At 42.1% G+C, this 22,967-nt stretch overlaps 1 protein-coding gene across 5 annotated transcripts in view; it reads right to left on the minus strand.

Annotated features, from left to right (window-relative positions):
* Positions 1-22,280: 22,280 nt before the first annotated feature.
* The window catches only part of LOC150078597 (agrin-like), a 294,793-nt gene continuing 294,106 nt past the window's right edge, over positions 22,281-22,967 (minus strand). For all 5 annotated transcript variants that reach the window (XM_090385000.1, XM_090384999.1, XM_090385001.1 and 2 more), the window contains one exon: positions 22,281-22,921. In XM_090385000.1, coding sequence (XP_090241126.1) covers positions 22,782-22,921 — 140 coding nt within the window. In that variant the 3' untranslated portion in view covers positions 22,281-22,781. The remainder of the gene's footprint in view (positions 22,922-22,967) is intronic.

Genomic DNA, 22,967 nt, shown 5'->3' on the forward strand with positions numbered 1-22,967 from the left:
TGGGGAGTAGTGTCCCCTGTGCGCTACTATAGCGTAGGATTGTGCTCCCTCAACTCTGTGACCTTGTAAACAACATAGTGAAGTGAATGTGTCTTCAAGTTTTCCCCCTCCCTCCCTACCAATAGTCCGGCGAGCCGCAACTTTTCTTCCGTTGCTCCCACATCGAAATAACTATAATTTCTGTGATTGGTGTCACCCCAGCTCAACCAAACTGCACCGTTTCAGTACTCCTGTTTCTATAGGAGCATTTTCACATCCGGCTATCCCCCCTAAAAAGTAAACTGTACGAGAACCAGAAGGGCTACGTACTTGTAGCGGGTATCGCTTTGCTGCTCTTAACAGCCACGAGCTGACCAAAAATAACACACTCCCAGCCACGAGCTGACCAAAAATAACACACTCCCGATTAACTGTAAACGCCGTTTATCCGAAATCTAAGGAGAATGGAGGAAAAAAATAAAAAGTCGACTGGTACAAAAATAGAGCGGGGAACATGTTCCCAAACTGAAGCAAGGGACCAACCATCTACAAAGGACACCGGAGAAGAGAAGCCACCAGAGGTTCCCCTGGATCCTATCTTGCCTGAAGGCACAGTGTATGAAAAATCGCTAACCTTGAAAACAGCATTAGAGAATATTTTCAAAGAACCATCAAACAAAATTACAACAGGTATTAGATCGCAGATTGCAAACATTTTCAGTTGTTATTTGTTAGTTTGTTATTTGGTTTTTAGGAGCATTAGCAACTAAGGCCATATTGCTCCTGGATATGCGGTGGTCATTCCCTGACCTTTCCGCATCCTCCGTATTTGGTGGTGACGGGCTCGAACCCCGGTCTAATCAAGAAGCGTGTGCTACGCACTGCTGCTCCTTCCCACCTGGCTACGGAGACGCCTACATTTTCAGTAAGGTGGATGCCATGCTGATAGAGACCTTACTAGAAAATGAAAAGGCAAACGTTAACTTGCATACTTAGCCCCCCACTCAAAGCCATGGTGGGATGACCTCCTGACCAAGGCCTTTAGGAAAAAAACAGGCGGCCCATGCCTCTTACAAGAAGTCGCCTTCACAAGAGTCATACGCCAAATTTTCCAAAACAAGGATGGATTTTCAGAAGAGTAAACAATTTTCTATTCACAATTTCATGAACGGCCGGCTATCCAGGGGAAAACGTGTGTGTGGTCCATTAGTCATACTTGCGCCCCTCTATCTTTAGATGTCCAGGAATGTTGTGAGCATGTGCTGCGTTTCAAGCGAGATCACCGTGTGTCCGAAGCATAACCTTAGAACGAAGCGTATAACGTTTCTTCGCCTTCTAGTAATACAGAAATTTGCGAAGTACAACTAATAAAAATAATAAATGCATTACCTGACAAGTCCACCATAGGAATTGAGGCAATACCTCTTTTTAGTCTAAAAATTGCTTCTTATTTCATCAGCAAACAGCTCACTCAACTCTACAACAAAGTACTCAAATTTGCACAGGTGCCTTCAAGCTGGTTATCATACAGAGTCGTGGCAGTTCCGGAAAAGACCGGCTGACTTCAGGCCAATATCAATTGCCTCTCCCTTCCTGAAATGCCTCGAGAAGTGCATCTATAATGATGTAGCACTCGTAATCTTTGCGCATAGGCCGGAACACACCCATTATGTCATGCCTAATAGATCTACTGTAACCTGCCTACAGTCATTATCACAGAAAATTCATCACGCCTGGAATGACAACGAAGATCTTCACACCATTTTTCTGGACATGAAATCTGCTTTCGACTCAGTCCAGATAACACCCCTTCTTGCCTTACTTGAGAGATTCTACGGGATATCCGGAAATATGCTCGAAATCCTCAATAATCTGCTATCTAGGAGAATGCTTCACTTCAAAGGCGATGGCATTAAAGTCACTAAAAGCGTCGAAGTAGGGATCCCACAAGGTGGTTCTCTCTCAGCCTTGTTATTTGCAGCAATATTCGTTCCACTAATGGATTAAATTCCAGCTTTCCTGTCGTATGCTGATGACATTGTTTGCTATTTTCCATGCAAACGCCATGCGGGCAATTCACAAGAAAGACAAACTGCCTCTGAATCTATAAACAGCTACCTAAATACATTCTGTAGTGTACTCTCCAGAGAAGTCAAACTATCTCATCTTTAAGCCAAGTCGGATGACTTCTACTGATACCGCATCTTCTTTACTTCCGGAATTGGCAGGAAATGTTCTGACTCCCACAGACAGCGTCAAATTCCTAGGAGTAATCCTTGATGCCAACCTCATCTATAAAAGACAAATCCAAGCTCAGTATTCCAAAGCCCTGAGAGCGTTCTGGGAATGAAAATTGATCTGTGCAAAACGCACAATAAGCAAATAATCAAGAAATACCTCGCAACGTACTTCTGTAGTGTGCTCTGCAATGCCGTGGAAGTTTGGTCGGCGGCACCACCCGCCACCCTCAGGAAACTATGGGGCCTCGAATTCTGGGTGTTGAAGTGGTCACACCAGATCTACACAACATCTAAATCTACTCTCTGCTGCAACCTGCAATATACGCCCATAGTCCACAGAGTCCATGTGCTAAAAATAAAGTCATTCCTTCATCTGTGCTCAGCTAAGCAGGATCACATCAACATCTGGAACACGGTTGGTTGGCGTTTGCGAGGCAGACATCTCCGTAGTACCCCCTCCTTGTGCTCAAGGCTCCAGCGGTTACAGAATTTCAAGAGACACTTCCCAAATGTGACTCTGGACACTCTCAACTCGCTCAACATTGATATCGACCTGTGGACTATCGACAAGGCATATCGCGATGGCATCTTGTCCCATCTTGCTGTTTGTAAAGGACATTTATGTAAGTGCCAGTCTTAGTTAGTTAGCCGATGTCATTTCATGTTCTGTTCAACTTGTAGTCCTTTTCGCTGTAATTACTACTTGGTTTTTACATTTTGATTATCATCTTTGCTTTGATCTATTAATCATTATTTAGTTATTATTATTATTTTATTTTTTTTTATAAAACAACGAATTGTAAGATTCCTCTGGCTTTCTGTGTAAGGAATTACTATTGTATACAATTTAAGTTAATAAAGAATCTTATTATTATTATTAAGATACAACTCTACGAACAATGTGGGGCAAATCAAATGCAACAGCGTGCCCCCTCATATGCTCCAGCGCTGAGGAATGGCCCAAACCAGTTACAACCAAACCGAAAAGGGCAACAAGAAAAAAGGCCACCACTCTTGAAAACACCAAACTTGGTGGTACTCAGACCGACAACCCTGGAAAACACTGAAAATGTCCAATCCAGCGAAGAACTAAAGGTTAAATTTATGAAAGAGATGAAAGATGACTTGAGGACTACTAGAATTAAAGCAATAAGAAAAACAAGAAGCACAGGACTAATAATAGAAACAGAAAATGAGGAAGATATACAGACAATATTGGAAAACCCAAAACTTGCTAAGTTAGGACTAACAGCGGAGCCGCCAAAAAAGCGTGGGCCTGCAATTATAATATTTAATGTAGACAAAGAAGTAACGCCTGAACAACTAGCAACTGAAATTGTCGCCAGAAATCTAAGAAATTTAGCACAGGAAGCACAAGAAAAATGCACGATAACACCAAGGTATTCAACCGGTACCAGATCGGGAACCAGTAGGAACTGGGTAGTTGAACTAGCCCCATATGCATGGCAACAGCTGAAAAACTGCAACAAAATATATATAGAATGGGGATCCAACCGGTTCCGGGAGCGTGCAGCATTGCCGAAATGCTTCCGGTGCTGCAAGCTCGACACACAACCCACACCTGTATTCAGACAACGCCTACCTGCGACTACCGCTCTGGCAAGGGCCACGAGTATAAAATTTGCCCCAACAAGGAAGAGGATCCAACCTCTGCCAATTGGAGAGCAGCCAAAATGGAATACACATATTCGATCAGAGATCCAAACTGCCCGGTCTATATCAAAACACAGGATCAATCCCAAAAGAGAATCGACTATGGAGACAAACAATAAGAAATATAATACATCCAAAATAGAGATCATCCAACAAAATGCGCAAAGAGCCAGAGCAGTGCCAGAACAACTAGGGATAAAAGCTGACGAAATCAATGCAAACATTCCCATACTCCAGGAGCCGTACACCCATTTTAAACGGGTGTGCGGATACCCAACCTAGGAGAGGAAGATACCCCTTAGGCGGCGGTAGTGGTGGTGCGCAACCCAGACTACACAGTCACGAAAGTTAAACAACTGTGCTCGTCATGGCTTGTGCCCACGTATTGACGCCACTAGGCCAGTTCTACATAGTTGCCCTTTACTGCAGACCGGGGGAGGATATTACCCCAGCTACACAATACCTTCAAGCTTTGGTGGACATGCTCCGGAACCAGAAAATAATCATAGGCGGGGATGTCAATTGTCTCTCTCCCACCTGGCACAGCCTGACTCCGGACAGAAGCGGAACTCGGAACGGACAAATACTAGACGAATACCTTTCCAACTCCCCGATCGTGGTGCTAAATAGGCCGCACCAACTGCCCACGTTCTGTAACACACTGTGGGAGGCCACGATCGACGTCATTCTGTCCACTAGGAAGGTCGCAGGCTATATAAAGGACTGGCTTGTTCGGGTTTTGTGGACAACGTCCGATCACAGAGTGCTTACCTATCAGATAGCAAGGTCACTTGACAGAGCCCCAATATCCAAGAAAATACAAAGCCGCTATGCCATTCGCAAAGCAAATTGGGAACGTTTTAAGGAAATCTTAATACCAGCAACGGCCCAACACCTAACTGAAACAAATCAGCTCGAGGAACCTAATAAAAACCAAACTAAAGTAACCAAGATAATAACAGAAGCCAGCAATGCAACAATAAAAAGAAGAAACCCGATCCGGGAGGCTGTCCCCTGGTGGACCCTGGAAATTCAACAGCTCAGACGGGAAACAATTAAAAGAAGAAAAGCTTCAACCTCATGGACCGCACATGGCCGGTCCATGAGGTTGAAGCTTTAAGGGAAAGATATAGAGAAGCCAAAAACAGCTACACAAATGCTATCGTTAAGAGCAGACGCAAGGCCTGGGAGATTTGTCAGCACAACAGGGATCACCGAAAACTGGGGAGTGGTATACAGGATAGTCACCAGTAAACTTCCCAGGGGGGGAATTCATATCAACCACCCAGACACCACAAGGTGATTATACCACCACGTGGCAACAATCTATAAGCAATATATTAGATGTCAACTTCCCGGAACCAATACAGCCAACATTGCCAGAGCAACTTATCATCTGTCAAGATAATGAAGCTTACTCAACAAACACTCAGGAGCCACCCTTCACACAGTATGAACTACAGCAAATGGCAACCCAGATAAGAAACAATAAATGTCCAGGCCTGGACTACTTAGAACCCGAAATTATTAAGAAGACTGTGGAGATCGTTCCAGACCTCCTCTTACACCTCTAAACAGCTGTTTGGCTAAGGGCATCTTCCTAAAAAATGGAAGACAGCAAAGGTAAAATTAATCCCCAAAAATTCGAACAAACCACCCCACCTGCCAAACTTCTATCGGCCAATAGCCCTACTACGGGTTGCAAACTGCTAGCATTACCAGAATTACCAGGTTGTGAAACTCACAGAGACATCGCAATGCGGATTCAAGCAGGGTTCCTCTACTGTGGAGGCCTTGCGTAGCCCATCGGAATCAGCAACAAACTGTAATAATAAATACCTTTTAGTCATCTCCGTTGACTTCGCCAAGGCGTTCGACATTATTTGGTGGCCGAGCGTCCCGGCAAGACTAAGGCAGGCACACGTGGCGATCAACTTATACTCCATAATTAGGCCATATCTCTCTGCGAGACGCATCATCGTGGAAGCACCTTATGGTAGAGTGAATCGTGATGTCCGCAGGGGCTGCCCCCAGGGTTCTGTTCTGGGGCCACTCCTGTAGAACATGGTTCTAGACGGGTTCTTGGCTTTGTACTTCGGAGATGTGCACTCCCGGGCCTTTCCCGATGATTTAGTCCTCACCATTGCTGCGGATAGTAGGGCCCAACTAGAAGAAAAGGCAAATCAAGCAATGCTGATATTGGAAAACTGGACCAGAACCCACTGCCTGACGCTATCAACAACAAAGACGTCCTCCATCCTGCTAAAAGGCAAGCTTGATATACGTAGCCCGCCACAAATAAAGGTGGGAACTACCACAATAAAACTAGTTACCCAGTTAAAATATTTAAGGGTTATACTGGATGGAAATCTTTCCTTTAAACACCATCTAACTTATATCAGAGCCAAAATTAAAAGATACTCTGGATTGGTGGCTAGGATCGCCAGGCCGGACTGGGGGTTAAACTAATGCACCCTGTCATTGTTTTATAAAACAACCTTCCTACCGATCATCACTTACGCCTCAGCGATATGGTTTCCCGAAACAACAACTGTAGTAAACCGACGCATCCTTGATGCAACGCAAAGAACCATTCGACTGACAATTACACGTGCTTGTAGAACAACCAGTACCCATGCAATGCAGGCCTTGGCCTGGGCTCTCCGGCTTGACTTAGAGATCACGCGCAGGGGAATGAACTACACATAGAGAAAGGAATACCCTGTACATACCATGGCTATACCATGTGGACGTTAATGCACCACGCAAAAAGGAAAAAATAAGACTGCAAAAACACCTGATGCAAGTTTGGCAGAAGCGCTGGGCCAATTCAAATAAGGGAAATATCACCAGGAAATTCATTCCGAACATCGACAGGATGTACCCCAGTCCCCCAACTTGGTTTCAACCTGGCTTATACACCACCTATTTACTGACTGGACACGGGTCCTTTAATGCCAAACTGACAGCGCTGGGAATTGAGGAGGATCCGAGCTGTGCCTGTGGGGAGCTTGAGTGCTGGGGCAGATTATGTACGATTGCACCCATTATGAGGACCTCAGGTGCAGACTATCACCGCAATACACTACCTCCCCCAAAACTTGGAATCACATCTATTGGACTCGCCAGAGGAATACAGGGAGCTAAAGGAATACGCCAAAAACTATTTGCTAGGCATAAAACACTGATAGCCATCAACAGAAGAAACAGATAAAAAAAAAAAAAAAGAAAGAAAGAGACACAGAGCACATGTGGAGAGGACTCAAAGAGAACCTTCCTCAGGAACCTGCTGACTACTAATAATCTAATACCTAGCAAACGGAAGAATAACCCCACGGAGATGCGGATCTTCCCATGATGAACAAAACCGCAGCCATTGATAACAGACTGACAACGGACCTGACCAATTTTCTTAGCTGAGGAGGGAAAACCTGGATACTCAAACCGATTACAGAGAAGATCTCCAAGTTTGCCGGTTTGACGAAGCCATATTGGCTCAAGGCTGTGCACTCTCTTGTGCGGTGCAGCCCTTTTTTTCTCCTACATCCAGCAAGGTGGGGTGGTGAAGGCTCCCTGTCTCCCCTCTCCCCCTCGCCACACCATTCCTTCCCTCTAGTGAGGCATGGGCATGCCTCGCTGAATAATTGGAGGTCACCTACCCTATCGACCCTCTTCTTCCTATTTCACTCTTCCCTCCCAGCGCTTTCTCTTGCACAGTGTATAGCCCCACACGTCCAAATTTAAAATACACCAAAAAATTTTCGCCCGACCTTTTAGGCACTTCAGAAACAGGTCTTTAGCGCCAAACCCCATATTAGCGCTTTAATGTAACTGAACAATGAACTTTAATGTAACTAAAATTAATGTAACTGAACAATGTAATGAACTTTAATGTAACTAAAATCAACCGCGGTCGTTCCAATTTTATTTTAGGTCCGAGCCACTAAAATCCCAGGAAGTAAGTGGCAGGACCTGCCAGAGTACAATTGACTCGCTGGTAACACCCAGCTAGCCTCCAGGTGGCGAGATATGGGCAATGTTGGGTCCCATTAGGGGTCTGGCGGCCAATAAGCCGGATAAACAATGGGCACAACATATAACACTACTCATGACCCACACACTTCTAAATCTCAGCTTTGATAGGATACTGTCACCGATACATAGAACATTCCGGAGATGGGAAAATCCCAGGAGCCGCTAGACCCTCAGTATACCTCATACCTCATACAAGGAGAACACTACAGCGATATAAAATAGAGGAATAAACAGAAGGATAATCAAAACACAAACTGCATTATTAGAACATAAAACATACCATTAACTACCACTACATCAATATTCTTATTGAGGATAATTGCTCCTGCTTTCGGATCTTTAATCTCAGACTGCATTACCCTAGCATATAAAGGAAATCCCACAATTTTTTTTTTTTTTTTTAACTTTACTGAACTGCGTCCTCAAGGTCTTGAATTGCAATTATATCAATGTTGTGTCCCCTCAGCAGATACACGTATTTAATCTAAAACAGCACCGGATCTTTGGCCATTCATTTGCACTATTTTCAACTTAACTGAGGGGGGGGGGGCTCCTCCCTGTGTGGACACTCCGCATACACGAGTCCTCTCTGCAGGAGGAGCTGCCACACTACGGCGAATTATTTGTATAATGATGGCAACAAATAAAACAAAATAGGCTCGCAGTTATGAATATCGGCAACAGTTTAACAAAGCCTCCATAAGTACCTAGCAGCAATAGGGCTCCCAGGGAACGCATACATGGAACTCCAGAAAGCCACGACTCTGAACATCTGCATGATAGTAAGAAAGTTCATTGACTAACAGTAATAACAATTACAACAATAATATCAGTAACCGGACACAACCAACCACTCCCATGCGTTTGGTACCAGTACCCATAACGAGGCATACTGGTACCAAGGGGCTGGATTAGGCAAGTGTTACGACGCTGAACCTCGACTATGATGGACCTTGGCTCGAACCCAGCAATAAAAAAAAAAAAAAATAATAATAATAAAGAAACACTTCGGGCAGAAAAGAATCGCGAAAAATCATTTCATATGACTTACCTCCCCAAAGTAAGAAGTGAGATTGAGGCAGCTGACAATGCCAGTTGGCATCACTCTCAATAAATACTACAAATAACTAAAGGATGCTAAAACCAACGCTAAACAGCACCACATGTGAATTCTGATGAGATCCTTCCACTTGTTCAGATTACGAACCTAAGGGGGGCATAAATTCAAATTGAGAAAGACAGATGAAGAATTGATGTGCGGAAATTTGCCTTTAGCCAGCGAGTGGTTAATTTCTGGAACAAACTTCCGTCTGTTGTTGTGGAAGTTGATAGGTTGAATAAATTTAAGGAGGAACTGGACAGGCATTGCCAGTTGGAGACAATGCCAGTTGCATTGTCCCCAGAATGACTACCACGAGCGAAGGGCAAGACCCTCTCACCCAACCAACTGAAAATGCTTTCTGTGCAACTGCACTAGCCATCCTCTGGGAAGGAAGAAAGAGCGTTGGCTCTTTCTTCCTTCAACTAGAACATCGAAAGGGATACGTTCATCATACGAGCATGCGAAGTAACGAAGCTAGAGATCGACAATGTAACGTACTGGATAGATCTATACGCCCAACGGTTGGAAAGGTTCCTGGCTGTTCAGGTCACCGAACAGCAAATAGCAGACCAGAGACAGGTGGACCATCCTCAAAGAACCTCATAGCTCCTGTAATACTGGGAAAAATTAAGCAGGATGCGAGCATAGTGTGTCAGCGGTGCCAGTGGTCATCCACAAAATCGCAAGCAGGATGTGGGCAACCAACTACAAAGAACAAAAATTACAACACAATCTAACCAGAACTAGAGGAACAGCAAATAAAAGAAGTACAACCCTGTGCCGCCGAAGTGGAAAGAGAAGAGATCGCGATATCGAGAATAGAAGAAGAAAGAATGCCCTAGCAGAATTCCAAGGAATGGACTCCACAAAGTCTCACCCCACATCACACCACATTGATGCAGAGATACCGAACAGAATCTTGTGGCAAACTATAGACCAAATCAATTGGTGAATAATACCAGATTACCTTAGCAACAACGAAGTAACACTAGATAACATCCGAACAGCAATTTACAGTGCCGCTGTAGTAGCTACCAAAATGAAAGGAAGATAAATCGAGATCAACAGAAAATAAAACGGAAAGACAAGGAACCATCAGGCTTGGAAAGAAAGCTTCAGCAGAAGACAGAAGAACTAAGAATGAAGATAGGCCAACTGACCTAGTACCATCGGAATAACTGAAGTAAGGATTTGATCAGAAAAATGAAGACCATTCTCAAGAAAGACAACATCCACAGCACACACGAGTCCTATAATCAGAGGATCGAAGAATACCTGGACATACTCAAGCAGAATCTCCTTGCAAAACAGATAACAGGATATTTGATGAAAATCAGAGCGTTCAAGAGATTCCCCGATCACAATGCCCTCTAGAAGTTCGAGGGCTACCGTGGGATAAGCGAAGTTAGCCACAACTCCCATATCCTTGAATAGGCTTAGAAAGGAAGAAAACAGGACATACAAGAGAAATTCGAATAGGAGATTCAGGAGGAAGAAATACCCATAACTCACGAACCCCAGCGATAGATATCATTCACAATTACTCGTACAAGAAATTCAGCTGCACACGCAGACATATATAAAAAAATTCACCCAGATGATAAGGCACCCTAGCTCAATCCCAGATTTTCTGACTCAAGGAATCACCTATGTGAAGGCTAAGGACAAAGACACCACAAACCTGGCTAAGTAAAGACCTATCACCTATCTCCCAACCACGTACAAGTTCCTGACCAGCTGCATTGCCAGGAAGATATCAGGCCACTGGGAGAACCAGAACATCATGGGCAAGCAGCAGAAGGGATGTAACCAGTTGAGCAAAGGATGCAAGGAGAAATTGACCATTAATGCGGAAGTTATGGAGCAAGACTTTAAGAAGCACAGCAACCTGTACACCGCTCACATCGACTATCGCAAGACCTTCAACTCCATAACCTGCTGCAAAGTAAACACAATGCGGACACACTTCCTAGAAGCAACCAGGGTGAAGTGAAGGCCACCATCAAGATCGAGAGTATCACGATCCGACCGATGACCAGTTCTAGGGAAATGTCTTGAGCCCACTATGTAGTCCTTTTTCGCTGTAATTACTACTTTATTTTTACATTTTGATTATCGTCTTTGCTTTGATCTATTAATTATTATTCAGTTATTATTATTATTTGTTTTTTTTTATAAAACAAAATCGCTTGTATAAACAACAAATTGTACGATTAATCTGGCTTTCTCTGTAAGAAATCACTGTAAGAAATCACTATTGTATAAAAATTTATTTCTCTGTAAGAAATCACTATTGTATAAAATTTATGTTAATAAAGAATCTTATTATTATTATTATGGTTCTGTCTAGCACTCAACGCACTATCCATCTTGCTGAACAACAGCAAGTACAGATATACGAGGGGTTTCCGAAAAGTAAGCTAACACATTTTTTCTTTCGGTAATGTTTAATAGCACTACTTCTCCAGAAAGTCTCCAGTTTTATTGATGCACTTCTCCCAACGATGGATCAATTTATCAATACCAATACTGAAGAAGACCGTGCCCACACGCAATAACCAACATCGCACCTCTTGGTGAACTTCGTCATCCGTGGTGAAATGCTTTCCTGAAAGGTGTTTTTTATAGACCGAACAAATAGAAGTCTGAAGGCGCTAAGACTGGGCTGTAGGGGAGGGGGATGTGACAGAGTTTCCCAACGATTACGGCGCAACCACTCACGAGTGGTGTGGACAGTGTGTGGCGTTGCGTTGTCGTGCAACAAAATCACGCCGCTTGGCAGAAGTCCTGGTCGCGTGCGTCGAATGTTGGCTTTCAGTTTTTCCCAACGTTGGGCAGTAAAGCTGTGCAATGATTGTTCCTCTCTTCGGCAAGAATCCACCAACAGAATACTTTGGCGATTCCAGAACACTGGCCATGATGTCGATCTTCAATGTCAACGCGGCCTGCTTTAAATTCATTGCACCAAAAACACACAGTTTCTTTGTCAACACCTTTTCACCATACACAGGAACCAGTTCGCGGTGAATGTCACTTGGTGAAGACCCTTTTGCTTGCAAAAAGCGAATGAATAACTTAAAAACACCTGTTTTGGACCACACTCGCACGGTAGCCACCATTTTGAAATTGGAATCTGCTATGAGGCGACAGTATCGCAACCCTGCACTGGCGGTCTTTTTGAACGTTATTAACGGGTCTATCTGTCCACAGCGTTTCATCTCATTCCCTTTCGCCATTATTAAGAAAAAAAAATGTGTTATCTTACTTTTCGGAAACCCCTCGTACCTTAGAGAACGGAAAAAGAACCTTCACATCCTCTCTTACTTGATCTACTTGGATGGCATCAAACTCCATACGGCAATCACGAATCAACTCCAACAATAAATACAAAAAAAATAAAATAAAATAACTACTTAGGATTACCGAAGAGTTCTTTACTGATATCACGAGGCAATTTGGCCTAGACAAATGCAAGATCCAATGATTGCATCAAGAACATTGAGTCGGCTGAAACTTACAGCCGGAGATTAGTATTAGTATTAGTAACGGCCGCATGGTGCAAGAAAGCCTATGGCTTATGCTGCACCAGCCAAAAAAAAAAAAAAAAAAAAAAAAAAATCCGAACAAAACAATGATAAAAACAAAAAATAAATAAAATAAATAACTAAATAATAATAATTAATAAATAAAAAAAAAATAATAAAATGAAATAAAAAATAAATAAAAAGGAAATTAATCCTATCATCCTATGCGCTTCCCTTACCCGAAAGTACTATCCAGATGACCTTTGAATTTCCCCAAACTGTCGGCCTCTACCACCCATGAAGGCAACTTATTCCAGTAATTTATAACTCGCTGGCTAAAATAAAACTTCCTGCAGTCCAATCTAAACATTTCCCCCCGTAACTTGAATTTATGTCCCCTAGTTCTAGCATCATTTATAATCTTGAAAATTTTGTCCTCATTCATTTTACTGATGCCTCTCAGAGCCTTAAACACATCAATCAAATCTCCTCTAAGGTGTCCAGTTTCCAAACTCTGCAACCCACATATTCGAAGTCTTTCTTCATAAGGACGCCCTTTTGCCGATCTCACCAGGCGAGTTAACCGTCTTTGCACCCTTTCAAGAAGCTCGATGTCTTTCTTTAGGTGCGGTCTCCATACTTGAACACAGTATTCCAAGTGTGGTCTAACATAACCCTTATATAATGGGATTATCACGTCCCTATCTCTACTTGCAAAAGTTCGATAGATCATCGATAGGACACCATGGGCCTTTCTTGCAACCTGTTTACAATGCTCAGAGAATTTCATGTCTGACCGTATCGTAACACCCAAGTCCCTTTCCTCCAGTACTGGGTTTAGTTGAACTCCACCAAGTGAATAAGTTATTTTAGGATTACTGTTTCCCAGGTGTAATACCTTACACTTTGTTGGATTAAAGCACAGCTGCCATTTTTCTGACCGTTCTTGAAGTCTATCTAGGTCTCTCTGAAGAAGCTCAGCTTGACAGTGATCATTAACTACTCTACCAATTTTAACATCATCTGCAAATTTAGACATCACGCCCTCTATCCCTTCATCAATGTCGTTTATGAAAATTAAAAACAACAGTGGTCCTAATACTGATCCTTGGGGAACCCCACTTCTTACATCAACCCAATCTGAGGAATAGCCATTTATCACAACCCTCTGCCTCCTGCCCTGAAGCCATCCTTCTATCCATCTAAGGATTTTCCCAGTGATTCCAACCTGTTCCAGCTTATAAAGCAACCGCTCATGTGGGACTGAGTCAAACGCTTTGCTGAAATCTAAATAAACAATGTCGAAATTATTCCCTAATTCCAGCTCGTGAGTGACCCTTTCGAAATAGCGAACCAGATTTGTTAAACATGATTTTCCCTTTACAAAACCATGCTGAGTCTCCTTGAGAATTTCAATTCGATCCAAATGATCCTGAATTCCACCCTTGATCATTGCCTCCATGATTTTCTCTACTACTGAAGTCAGACTGACCGGTCTATAATTTCCAACTTCACTTTTAGAGCCACCCTTATGTATGGGAGATACATTTGCACTTTTCCAATCCAAGGGAATCTCCCCAGAGTCTAGTGATGCTCGCATAATTAGCCTCAGTGGTTCAATGCACTCGCTTGCCGCCTCTCTTAAGATTATAGGGTATATTCCATCAACTCCAGGAGCCTTACAGGTCTGTAGGCTCGAAAGTTCTTTCATTAAATAATCTTGCGAAATTTCAATATCATTAATTACATATTTTTTAACTTCGCTCCCACAATTTCCCATTGCCACAAAAGGCTTTTCATTTGTAAATATCGATGCAAAATAACTGTTGAGTTCATCTGCAACGGCAGCTGGTGTATTTATTACTATCCCCTTTCCCTTACGTAAAGGTCCGATCTGGTTTGTCCTGCTCTTCTTGGCATTTACATATGTGAAGAATTCTTTATCCCCCCCGTCTTTGCTCTGTTTGCTAGTGATTTTTCATAAACTGCCTTTGCCTGCCGAACCTTTTCTGTAGCTCTATTACACATCACCTTGTAGCTGTTATAGGTTTCAGTACTTTTTATTGCTCTGTAACCTTTCCATGCCACCTTTTTCTGCTCAAGTAATGTGGCAACTTCACTATTCATCCAACTTGGAACCCTCATCGTGGAGTATTTTTTAATGGTATATACGCATTCAAGGCATCTGTGATTAATGTTTTAAAAGCGTACCACAGTTCAATTGTATTCATTCTCTGCGCGATATCTACCCAGTTAATAGAGGCCATGTAGTACCTTAAGGCATCGTAATTTCCTTTTCTGAAATTAAAACCCATTCCTTTGCCTTTTACTTCTGCTACCTCTCTCGTCATCATCCACCGTAGAACTCCGTGATCACTTCCTGCTACTGGTTCCTCTACTGTCAGCCCTGTTATGTCATCTGATTCATGTGTGATGATGAGGTCTAGGATATTCTTTTCTCTAGTACTTTCCCTGACATGTTGATACAAATAACAGTCATCTAGTTGATTTAAAAATTTTGTTCCCCATGTCGAGTTTCCTTCCCATTTACTCCAATCAATTAGAGGCAAATTGAAATCACCCATAATAAGGCATTGAAGCTTACTTGCCCATTCCATTTGCATGTAGAGGCTTTTGTCATAGTCTTCACAATCACCTGGTCTGTAGATTACGCCTACTCGCATTGTACCTTTGTTTCCAACTATCTCACAACATACAGACTCTATACTAGCATGTGAAATGTCTGTAAAAGATCGGTAAAGAGATTGAATCCATGACAGATGGAGATGCTTACAAATATCGGGGATGATGCAGGCTCTCCACTTAGAACCAAGGAGATCAAGGCCCATATATTTTTATCAAAGACTGAGGAGCCTACTTAGACCAAAGCTGAATGACGGAAAGAGCCAAAAACCAGTTATATATATAAAAATTTTAATTGTGTGTTTATACAGAATGTATCTTTAACAGCAACAATATACACCTACACAGTCCGTCTCAATTCTAAATTTACTCCTTTGAAATCAAAGATTGGGCCAACACTAGCTGTAGTAGCTAGGAAATCGACCAGGATAATGATCACGAAGAGCTTGTCAACGCCACCCAAATTAGGCCAGCGATAGGGTAACCTCAGCTAGGAAAGAAGGAAAGGGAAAGATCTGGCCGACCACATTTAACAAATGAAGAAGAAGGGGGCAACTAAAACCTTGAGGAAAACACGGAGCAACAGTGGCAGATTGAGGGTAGGGGCACTGGGGAATTTTCCCCTTCTGTCGTTTTTCGGAGAATATATACCAATCGTTTAAATTCCCTTTAGCCACAAAAAAAAAAAAAATTTTTTTTTCATTGTTAACATAGAATTTTATCTATTTTTACATTGTGGCTCAGCTATTTTAAATTGACTACAGTTGGCAATACTGATGCGATCGCCATTCAAGAGCATAAAATCGCGCTCCCCCTATAAAATCGTGCTCCCCCTATAAATGGTGCGGAGCAATGTACCAAGCCATAAGGAAGATAGACAAATCGCAGTCTGCTGAACCTCAACAAGGAGATCCCACTCACAGTGACAGAAGAAACAAAGAGACAAAGATGGGCAAGCAAGCAAGACAGTACATGGCAGCCACTACAATGATCTCCATTAAGACTACATAGATAAGATGGCTTCCAAGGCTTGGCTCACGTACGGAAGGCTCTTCTCCGAGCCCTAGGATTCACGATCGCCATCCAAGATCAGGTAATCAACACCAGGAAATACATCGCCAAGGATTCTGGAGCAACAGATCGGAGATAGCGCAAAAGTTAATCACACAAAGTGTACCATATTACAAGTTTGAACCTAGGCCGTACAAGTGATTTTTCATACAAACGACATCCACAACAACCTAGCAGCAAAGGTCCTCCCAGAGAACATTTACGTGGAATTTTAGAAAGTCTCGATCCTCAACACCTGTAGGATAGCAAGAGAGTTCCTCGACGAACAGTAAGAACAACCGTAATAACAACCGCCTCGCACCCCATGCACTTTATTTCCGTACCCGTTACGAGGTGGAGAAACATCGAATAATGAGAAAAATTAACGTGCAGTTCCAATGTTCTCCTAAGATATTGATCGGTTCGCTTTCGTCCGTTTTCTTCAATGATCGGCGATTCCTCTCCGTCCATTTTTTTGAGCTTATTTCATCTCCACATTTTCCCCTCCATCGCCACGGTTAAATTTGCATAGTTCAAATGAGTGGCTGTCGCGTTCATCGAGAAACGACAACCACACATTTGAAACGGAATTCAACCGTTAAACCTCATTGAAACTCAAACAGCCTCATCGCTGCCCTTTCGACCTCCGATGATGTGCTTTTCCGCGATATCTCTGTCGCTTTTTTTCGCCCAGAAAAACTGGCAAATAGACCAGAGAACACACGCAATATATGGCATCGTACCATATTGTTGCCATTAATGTAATTGAATGCATAATGCCATGTTAGGGCTACCACAGTTAGTTTTCGGGTGGTCCTAATTTGACACTTTGTACTTTTTTTATCGCTGTTTGAACTCTTTTAAACCTGTTCCTCAACTTTGCATATAAATCACTCCTACTACGAGGTTTCGGATTTAATGGAGTGGTGCCCTTTTCTTATGATGAAACAACTACTTCTAATCAAGTTATGATTATTTTCGGGTCCTTTAATCAAAGTAGTTGTACTGAAGTGTACTTTCTTTACAAAATGTCTGGTACTTGCAGTAATGAATAATATTTTATTTTTACTTTGCCAGATGTGCGTAGGAGGTGAAGGGATTATGAAACCTCTTATGGAGATTCACATCGAGCCCGTTCCTGATAAAGAAAACGAAACAGAGCACTTGCAGGAAAATACAACGATGACAACTTTTCCAGGTAATACGACGCAAGATGGAATCTCTGACAATATTACAGTAGGAATTGTTACTGATGGTGGAGACCCAACTATTACCGATGCTCCCCATCCACACGCGACTGTCCCAGGTGCAAAGGAAACTACTCCAAGTCCAGAGAGAACAACTTCTGGTCCGGAGATAATTACTCCAAGTCCAGAGACAACTACTCCAGTTCCATGGATAACAACCACTGCACGACCAAAGACAACAACCACTGTGCGACCAGAGACAACAACCACTGTGCGACCAGAGACAACAACCACTGCGCGACCCAAGACAACAACCACTGAGCGACCCAAGACAACAACCACTGAGCGACCCAAGACAACAAGTACTGTACTACCAAAGACAACGAGTATTATACGAAGAAAGACAACAAGTACTGTACTACCAAAGACAACAAGTACTGTACGAAGAAAGACAACAAGTACTGCACGAAGAAAGACAACAAGTACTGCACGACCAAAGACAACAACCGCTGCAGGTCCAAATTTAACTAGTCCGAATATCAAGAAGAGAAAAGCAGATGACTCGGACTCGCCTGCATCGAATGACACAACTGCACGAACCCCGCATAAACGAAAAGTCCCAACTAAAAAGAACCCCGTCGATAAAAAAAAGAAGGAACCAAAAAAGTGGCTGTGGTGAATCGGAAGACTGACTGGAACGATCTCTTTAAGAAAATAGAAGAAAACGCTTTCTAAGAAACAAGCCACTTCCTTAGCAAATGAATATCACAAACTGAACGCTGCACCACACTACGAATTGATGCATTTTCTTTCTGTTGGGATTAAAATAAATTTAAAACCAACGGCATTTTGAGTATTCTTTGATTTCTCGTATTGGCATTCATTCATTTATTAATTACACACAATACGGTCTCAAGATTATGTACAGAAAGGTATATACAAGATATATTTACATATAGTGATATGCTCTGACATAACATTAAACTCTCGCGTGTGTGTGTGTGTGTGTGTGTGTGTACTTAATCAGGGTAGCTCCCAGGCATAAGCCCAAATCTACCTTGAGAACTTGTGAATATGTAGTCTTTACAAAGCAGTCCTTAAAAAGTATGTTAAATTACCTGAGTCTGGTTTTACTGTAGCGCAATTCGCACTTGAAATCCCGCACCCACTGAAGGTAGTGCAATACCAGTGAGTGCCAGCAATCCCACTCCCCGGGTTGCCCATACTAGGGAGCCAGCAGGAAAAAACAACAACAACAACAACAACAACAAAAAAAAAAAAAATATATATATATATATATATATATAATAAAATAAAAAATATATATAATATAATAAAACCACAATAATAATCAATAGTCTGGATGGCACAACTATAAACTTCAAAAATCACAGTTCAACTGAATATTTCCTCAGTTGCTGTTCATGTGGAACCTCAAAAAACCAATAAAGGTACTATCTAGCAAATCTCCATCTGTACGCCATGGATAATAGAACCTTTAGAGCAGCAGACCCAACACCATGAATCAGGTCCAGCACCCCCAGCTGCTATGCAGAGGCAGAAACAAATAGTGAAACTCCAATCCAGGTTTGCCTCTCAAAGAAAGGCTCTGAGAACAGTTCTTCTTGCAAAAACAGCAGCTGAAAACTCCTGAAATGAATTAAAACAGTCTCGATTTGCAATATGCAAATGCACTGTATCAAATGATAAGTGAGGAATATGTGCCATCAAAATGTGCCTTTGGTCTTCACACTCCCGACCTAAAAAAAGTACACGCGTCCAAGTGTCCTGTTCTCCACATGTACAGAAATGGCAGCGTCTTTACTTAGATAAGGATAATTGTGTTCAAGTATAGCTGTGGCGAATCTGAATTGGTCTTATTTAAAAACAATTCGGATCCGCCGCAGCTATACTTGAACGTCACATGGAAAATATTCGTGACCCTGGGGATAATCGCGGGGCGACAATTACAGAAGTAGGAGCGAAAATTCTGGACGTATTCCACCATCGAAATGTTGCCCTTCTTTCTTTCTCGTTTTCGATCCCAGATTTGCAGTAACTAATTTTCGAGCTTAAAATGATTTCAATCGCAGTTTACCCCGAACGTGTTCGATTCCGAACTGAACTGCGCTGTTCGGATTTTAAGAATCTGCGTGCTTCTCAATAATAAGAATAGTAAAAATTTGTACAAATAGTAGATCAGGTACGAATCGAGGTTCTGCTGGGTGCGAGTCTGCTTTTTCCAATTATTTTAATTATTTTGTAATTATTTTGTTTTCTCGCCATCCAAAACCAAATTGCGTTTTAAAATCAAAGCGTTCGTACCCGTTCGTAATCGGACACCGCCTTTTTTCTCTTCAATTTTGGACCCTGTACAAAGCCCCACAATTTTTCTCGCACGCTTTGAAGCGCCCCGTGTATTCGCAATTTTTCATTTCGTCGGGATGCGTGTTCAGACCGCCCCCCCTCTCGAAGATTCGTGACCCTGAAAAGTGATCGGAACCACATTTTTAACGGAAATTTTGAAATTTCTCTATCACGTGAGACCTTTTTCAAATAAAAACAAAAATAATATTTTGGTGGAAGTTTTTTCTTTTTCTATTTTTTTTCATTTTTACGTATTTTGCAAAAATATTTTTCTTTTTGTTTATTTTTAACCGTAACTTTTATATTTTATTTTTATTTAAAAGTTAAAAATAAACAAAAAGAGAAATCATTGCGTTAGTAGCAGTGATATGGTGCGCCGAAGCCAAAGGCTTTTGCTGCACACCACTCAAAAAATAAATAAATCAATAAAAATAAGAATACCAAAATAAAATAAAACTAATGAATCAATGAAAATATGAAATAAATTTTAAAATATAATAAAAAAAAAAGTCAGCCATGGAGGCAACTTATTACAGTAATCAGCCACCAATCCAGTTTAAACTCCTCTCTCTCTCTCTCTCTCTCTCTCTCTCTCTCTCTCTCTCTCTCTCGTAATATGAATATTTGGTCCCTGGAATCATTTATGAATTTGAAAATTTCATCGTTAATTTTACTTTCTCCGTCAGAGCCATATTCACCTCAGTCAGTTCTCCTCCCCCCCCATGATGTCTACTTCCCGAACTCTGCAATTCGCATATTCAAAGTGTTCCCTCATAGGAAGTTCCCCTGCCAATCTCACCAGGCATGTTGTGCGCATTGGACCCTTCGAAGAAGCTCGATGTGTTTTTCAGGTGCGGTCTCAATACCGGAACACAGAATTTCAAGCGTGGTCTCAAAAATTACTTATACTAAAAAAAACAGCCACCCGACAACCAACTGATCTGCCGATGTGGATGATGTCCACCGAAGCGTGTGTTCTCTGGTTCATTTGTTTTTTACTAAGCGAAAAAGGCGAATTTCCGGAAAAAAAAAATGCCTTGCTGTCTAGACCCTAGGCCCGATAAACGGAACCGCAGCGAAAAAAGCCGCCCCTCGTCATTCGCCTGATTCGAACCCGGGCCTTTTCCACCCAGCAGTTGTGGTCAGAACTGTGATTATAAGCACTGTGCGCGCAATTGCCCGATACATTTGTTTAATCGATTGTGTACCGCGGTCCTATCAAAGTCCGCAGTGTGCGCATTCGTGCAGATAAAAGCCAATCAGTTAAGTGCTGTAAATGTATCGCTGCGTGATATCAAGTAATGTTGTTCCTGTTGCCTGATTGGCCATTGTGCCCAACCATCAACAGAAACTGCAACCCCTGGCATGTAGAGCTGCGTGTAAAATATCCTATCGAACGTTTTTAAGTCACGTACCTAATTATGTATTGTAACCTCAATATTAAAGGTTAGAAAAGTTCATGTTGTAGTAGCAAGTAGACCAGAATTAGCCAGTGAAACCACCGTAAGACAGAAGCAGAGAAAAGTCACAAAAATAGGTACGTAGTGGTCGTGATACTTTTAGAATCGAAATCCAATAGACGTCATCAGGCGAGAAATCCACCGTGTTCAAATAGTCCTGAAGTAGAATGTAGTCAGGAAAGGAATTTCTCAGAGTGACTAAATGTCAACATAGAATACAATACTCCACTCCTTCAACGACGGCGAATTCGTGTCCAAAGAGATACAGCCCATGTTCTGATTGGCGTATTGTTTTGTATTCGTCAATTGGTGGAATCTAAGTTTAAATTTGCTTTTTGTTCGCTATGTTTCCTTATTTATTCCACAGAAGGCGGTGGCCTCGGTGTATTTTATGTTTGGTTCTTTATTTCTCTTAATTCCCGGGGGGCGTCCACTGATATTTATATATCAGGATGGCGATCAGTGATTCAAATCGACTCCTTTTTGGAGCCCACAAGTGCCGATGTCTTTGAAAAGATCTCGTGCGCTATTTGTTTCTTTTTGTTGTATCATCACTTTCGTAGTACTCGTACTTTGACGTGCGGGCTCGCGTCTCTTTGGGCCAGTGTGCATTCACTCAGCAGCTGCGCGTTCACTCTTCCGTGGGTGTGTTTGTTTGGTCCTTCTCTTTTCTTAATCTTATTTATTCATTTTTGTTTAGATGGGGCGGTTAAGTTCATAGGAGCGGAATAGCACTTCACCTTCCTTATAATCCTGTTAGCGGCATTACTTACGAGTACTTTGCTGTATTTATCTCAAATGCGTCTTAAATTTAATTTAATTTGAAATCACTTAGCTCTTGTTTAATAAGATTCACGCAGCGGTGCAAAGAAACTACCGCGCATGGCCACTGCCAGAGTCCAACGCACCGTGGAAAAAGTTTTACAAAGATGGACTATTGCGCAGTAGATGAATGGCACACGTAAAAGATTAATGGTGCTGCGAGCTGGTGTGAAGTGGTGCAAATAAAAATGCGAATACCATATTTTAAAGGATGTTTATTACAGTTAACCTAGAAATGTCGTTCCCCTGAGCATAACAAATGAAAACGGTAACAGATTAGAGTGAAACTGAACGGGCATTGCAAGGAAAAGGAAATTAAAGTTAGTTTTTCCGCACTGGTGAGAACAGGGTGTTCTTTTATTAGGAAAGGAGCAGTGATTTTACACGATATTTTCTCTCGAGTCCTGGTGGCAAAATTTCGCAGTTTCTTCTTTCCAGATCCTCGCGTTACTGGCATTTCTTAAGTATTAAACGAGCCTGTTTCCTTGAGAAGCCGATGAAAGTTATTGGTGAGACCTCAGTGAAACTGTACACTTAACGTAATTATTGTAAACCGAATTTTGCCACCACTTATGTACAAGAAGGCCACAACGCCAACTCTAAAGCTAGCAGTTCTTCTTTAATGATTGTGGTCCATTACGATTTCAGTGAGGATCGCGATTCTTTGCTAAAATAAAACGCATATTGTCCCCGCCATGTCACGATTCCTTGCAATAATCAATTGTCCCTTGATTATCAATATCCACAGTTTCGCCATCCACAACTACCGATCGAATGCACCCAACGAATCCTTTATAGTACAACGAGGGAAGCCCAGTAGGTAAAGTTGACGCACCACCTGATGAGAGAGAGAGAAAAAATAAGCGGGTTAGTCTTTTAATAAA

The sequence above is a fragment of the Mastigoproctus giganteus genome, chromosome 11 (genome assembly GCF_048544385.1).
Source record: "Mastigoproctus giganteus isolate SK-2022 chromosome 11, ASM4854438v1, whole genome shotgun sequence".
Taxonomy (NCBI): Eukaryota; Metazoa; Arthropoda; class Arachnida; order Uropygi; family Thelyphonidae; genus Mastigoproctus; species Mastigoproctus giganteus.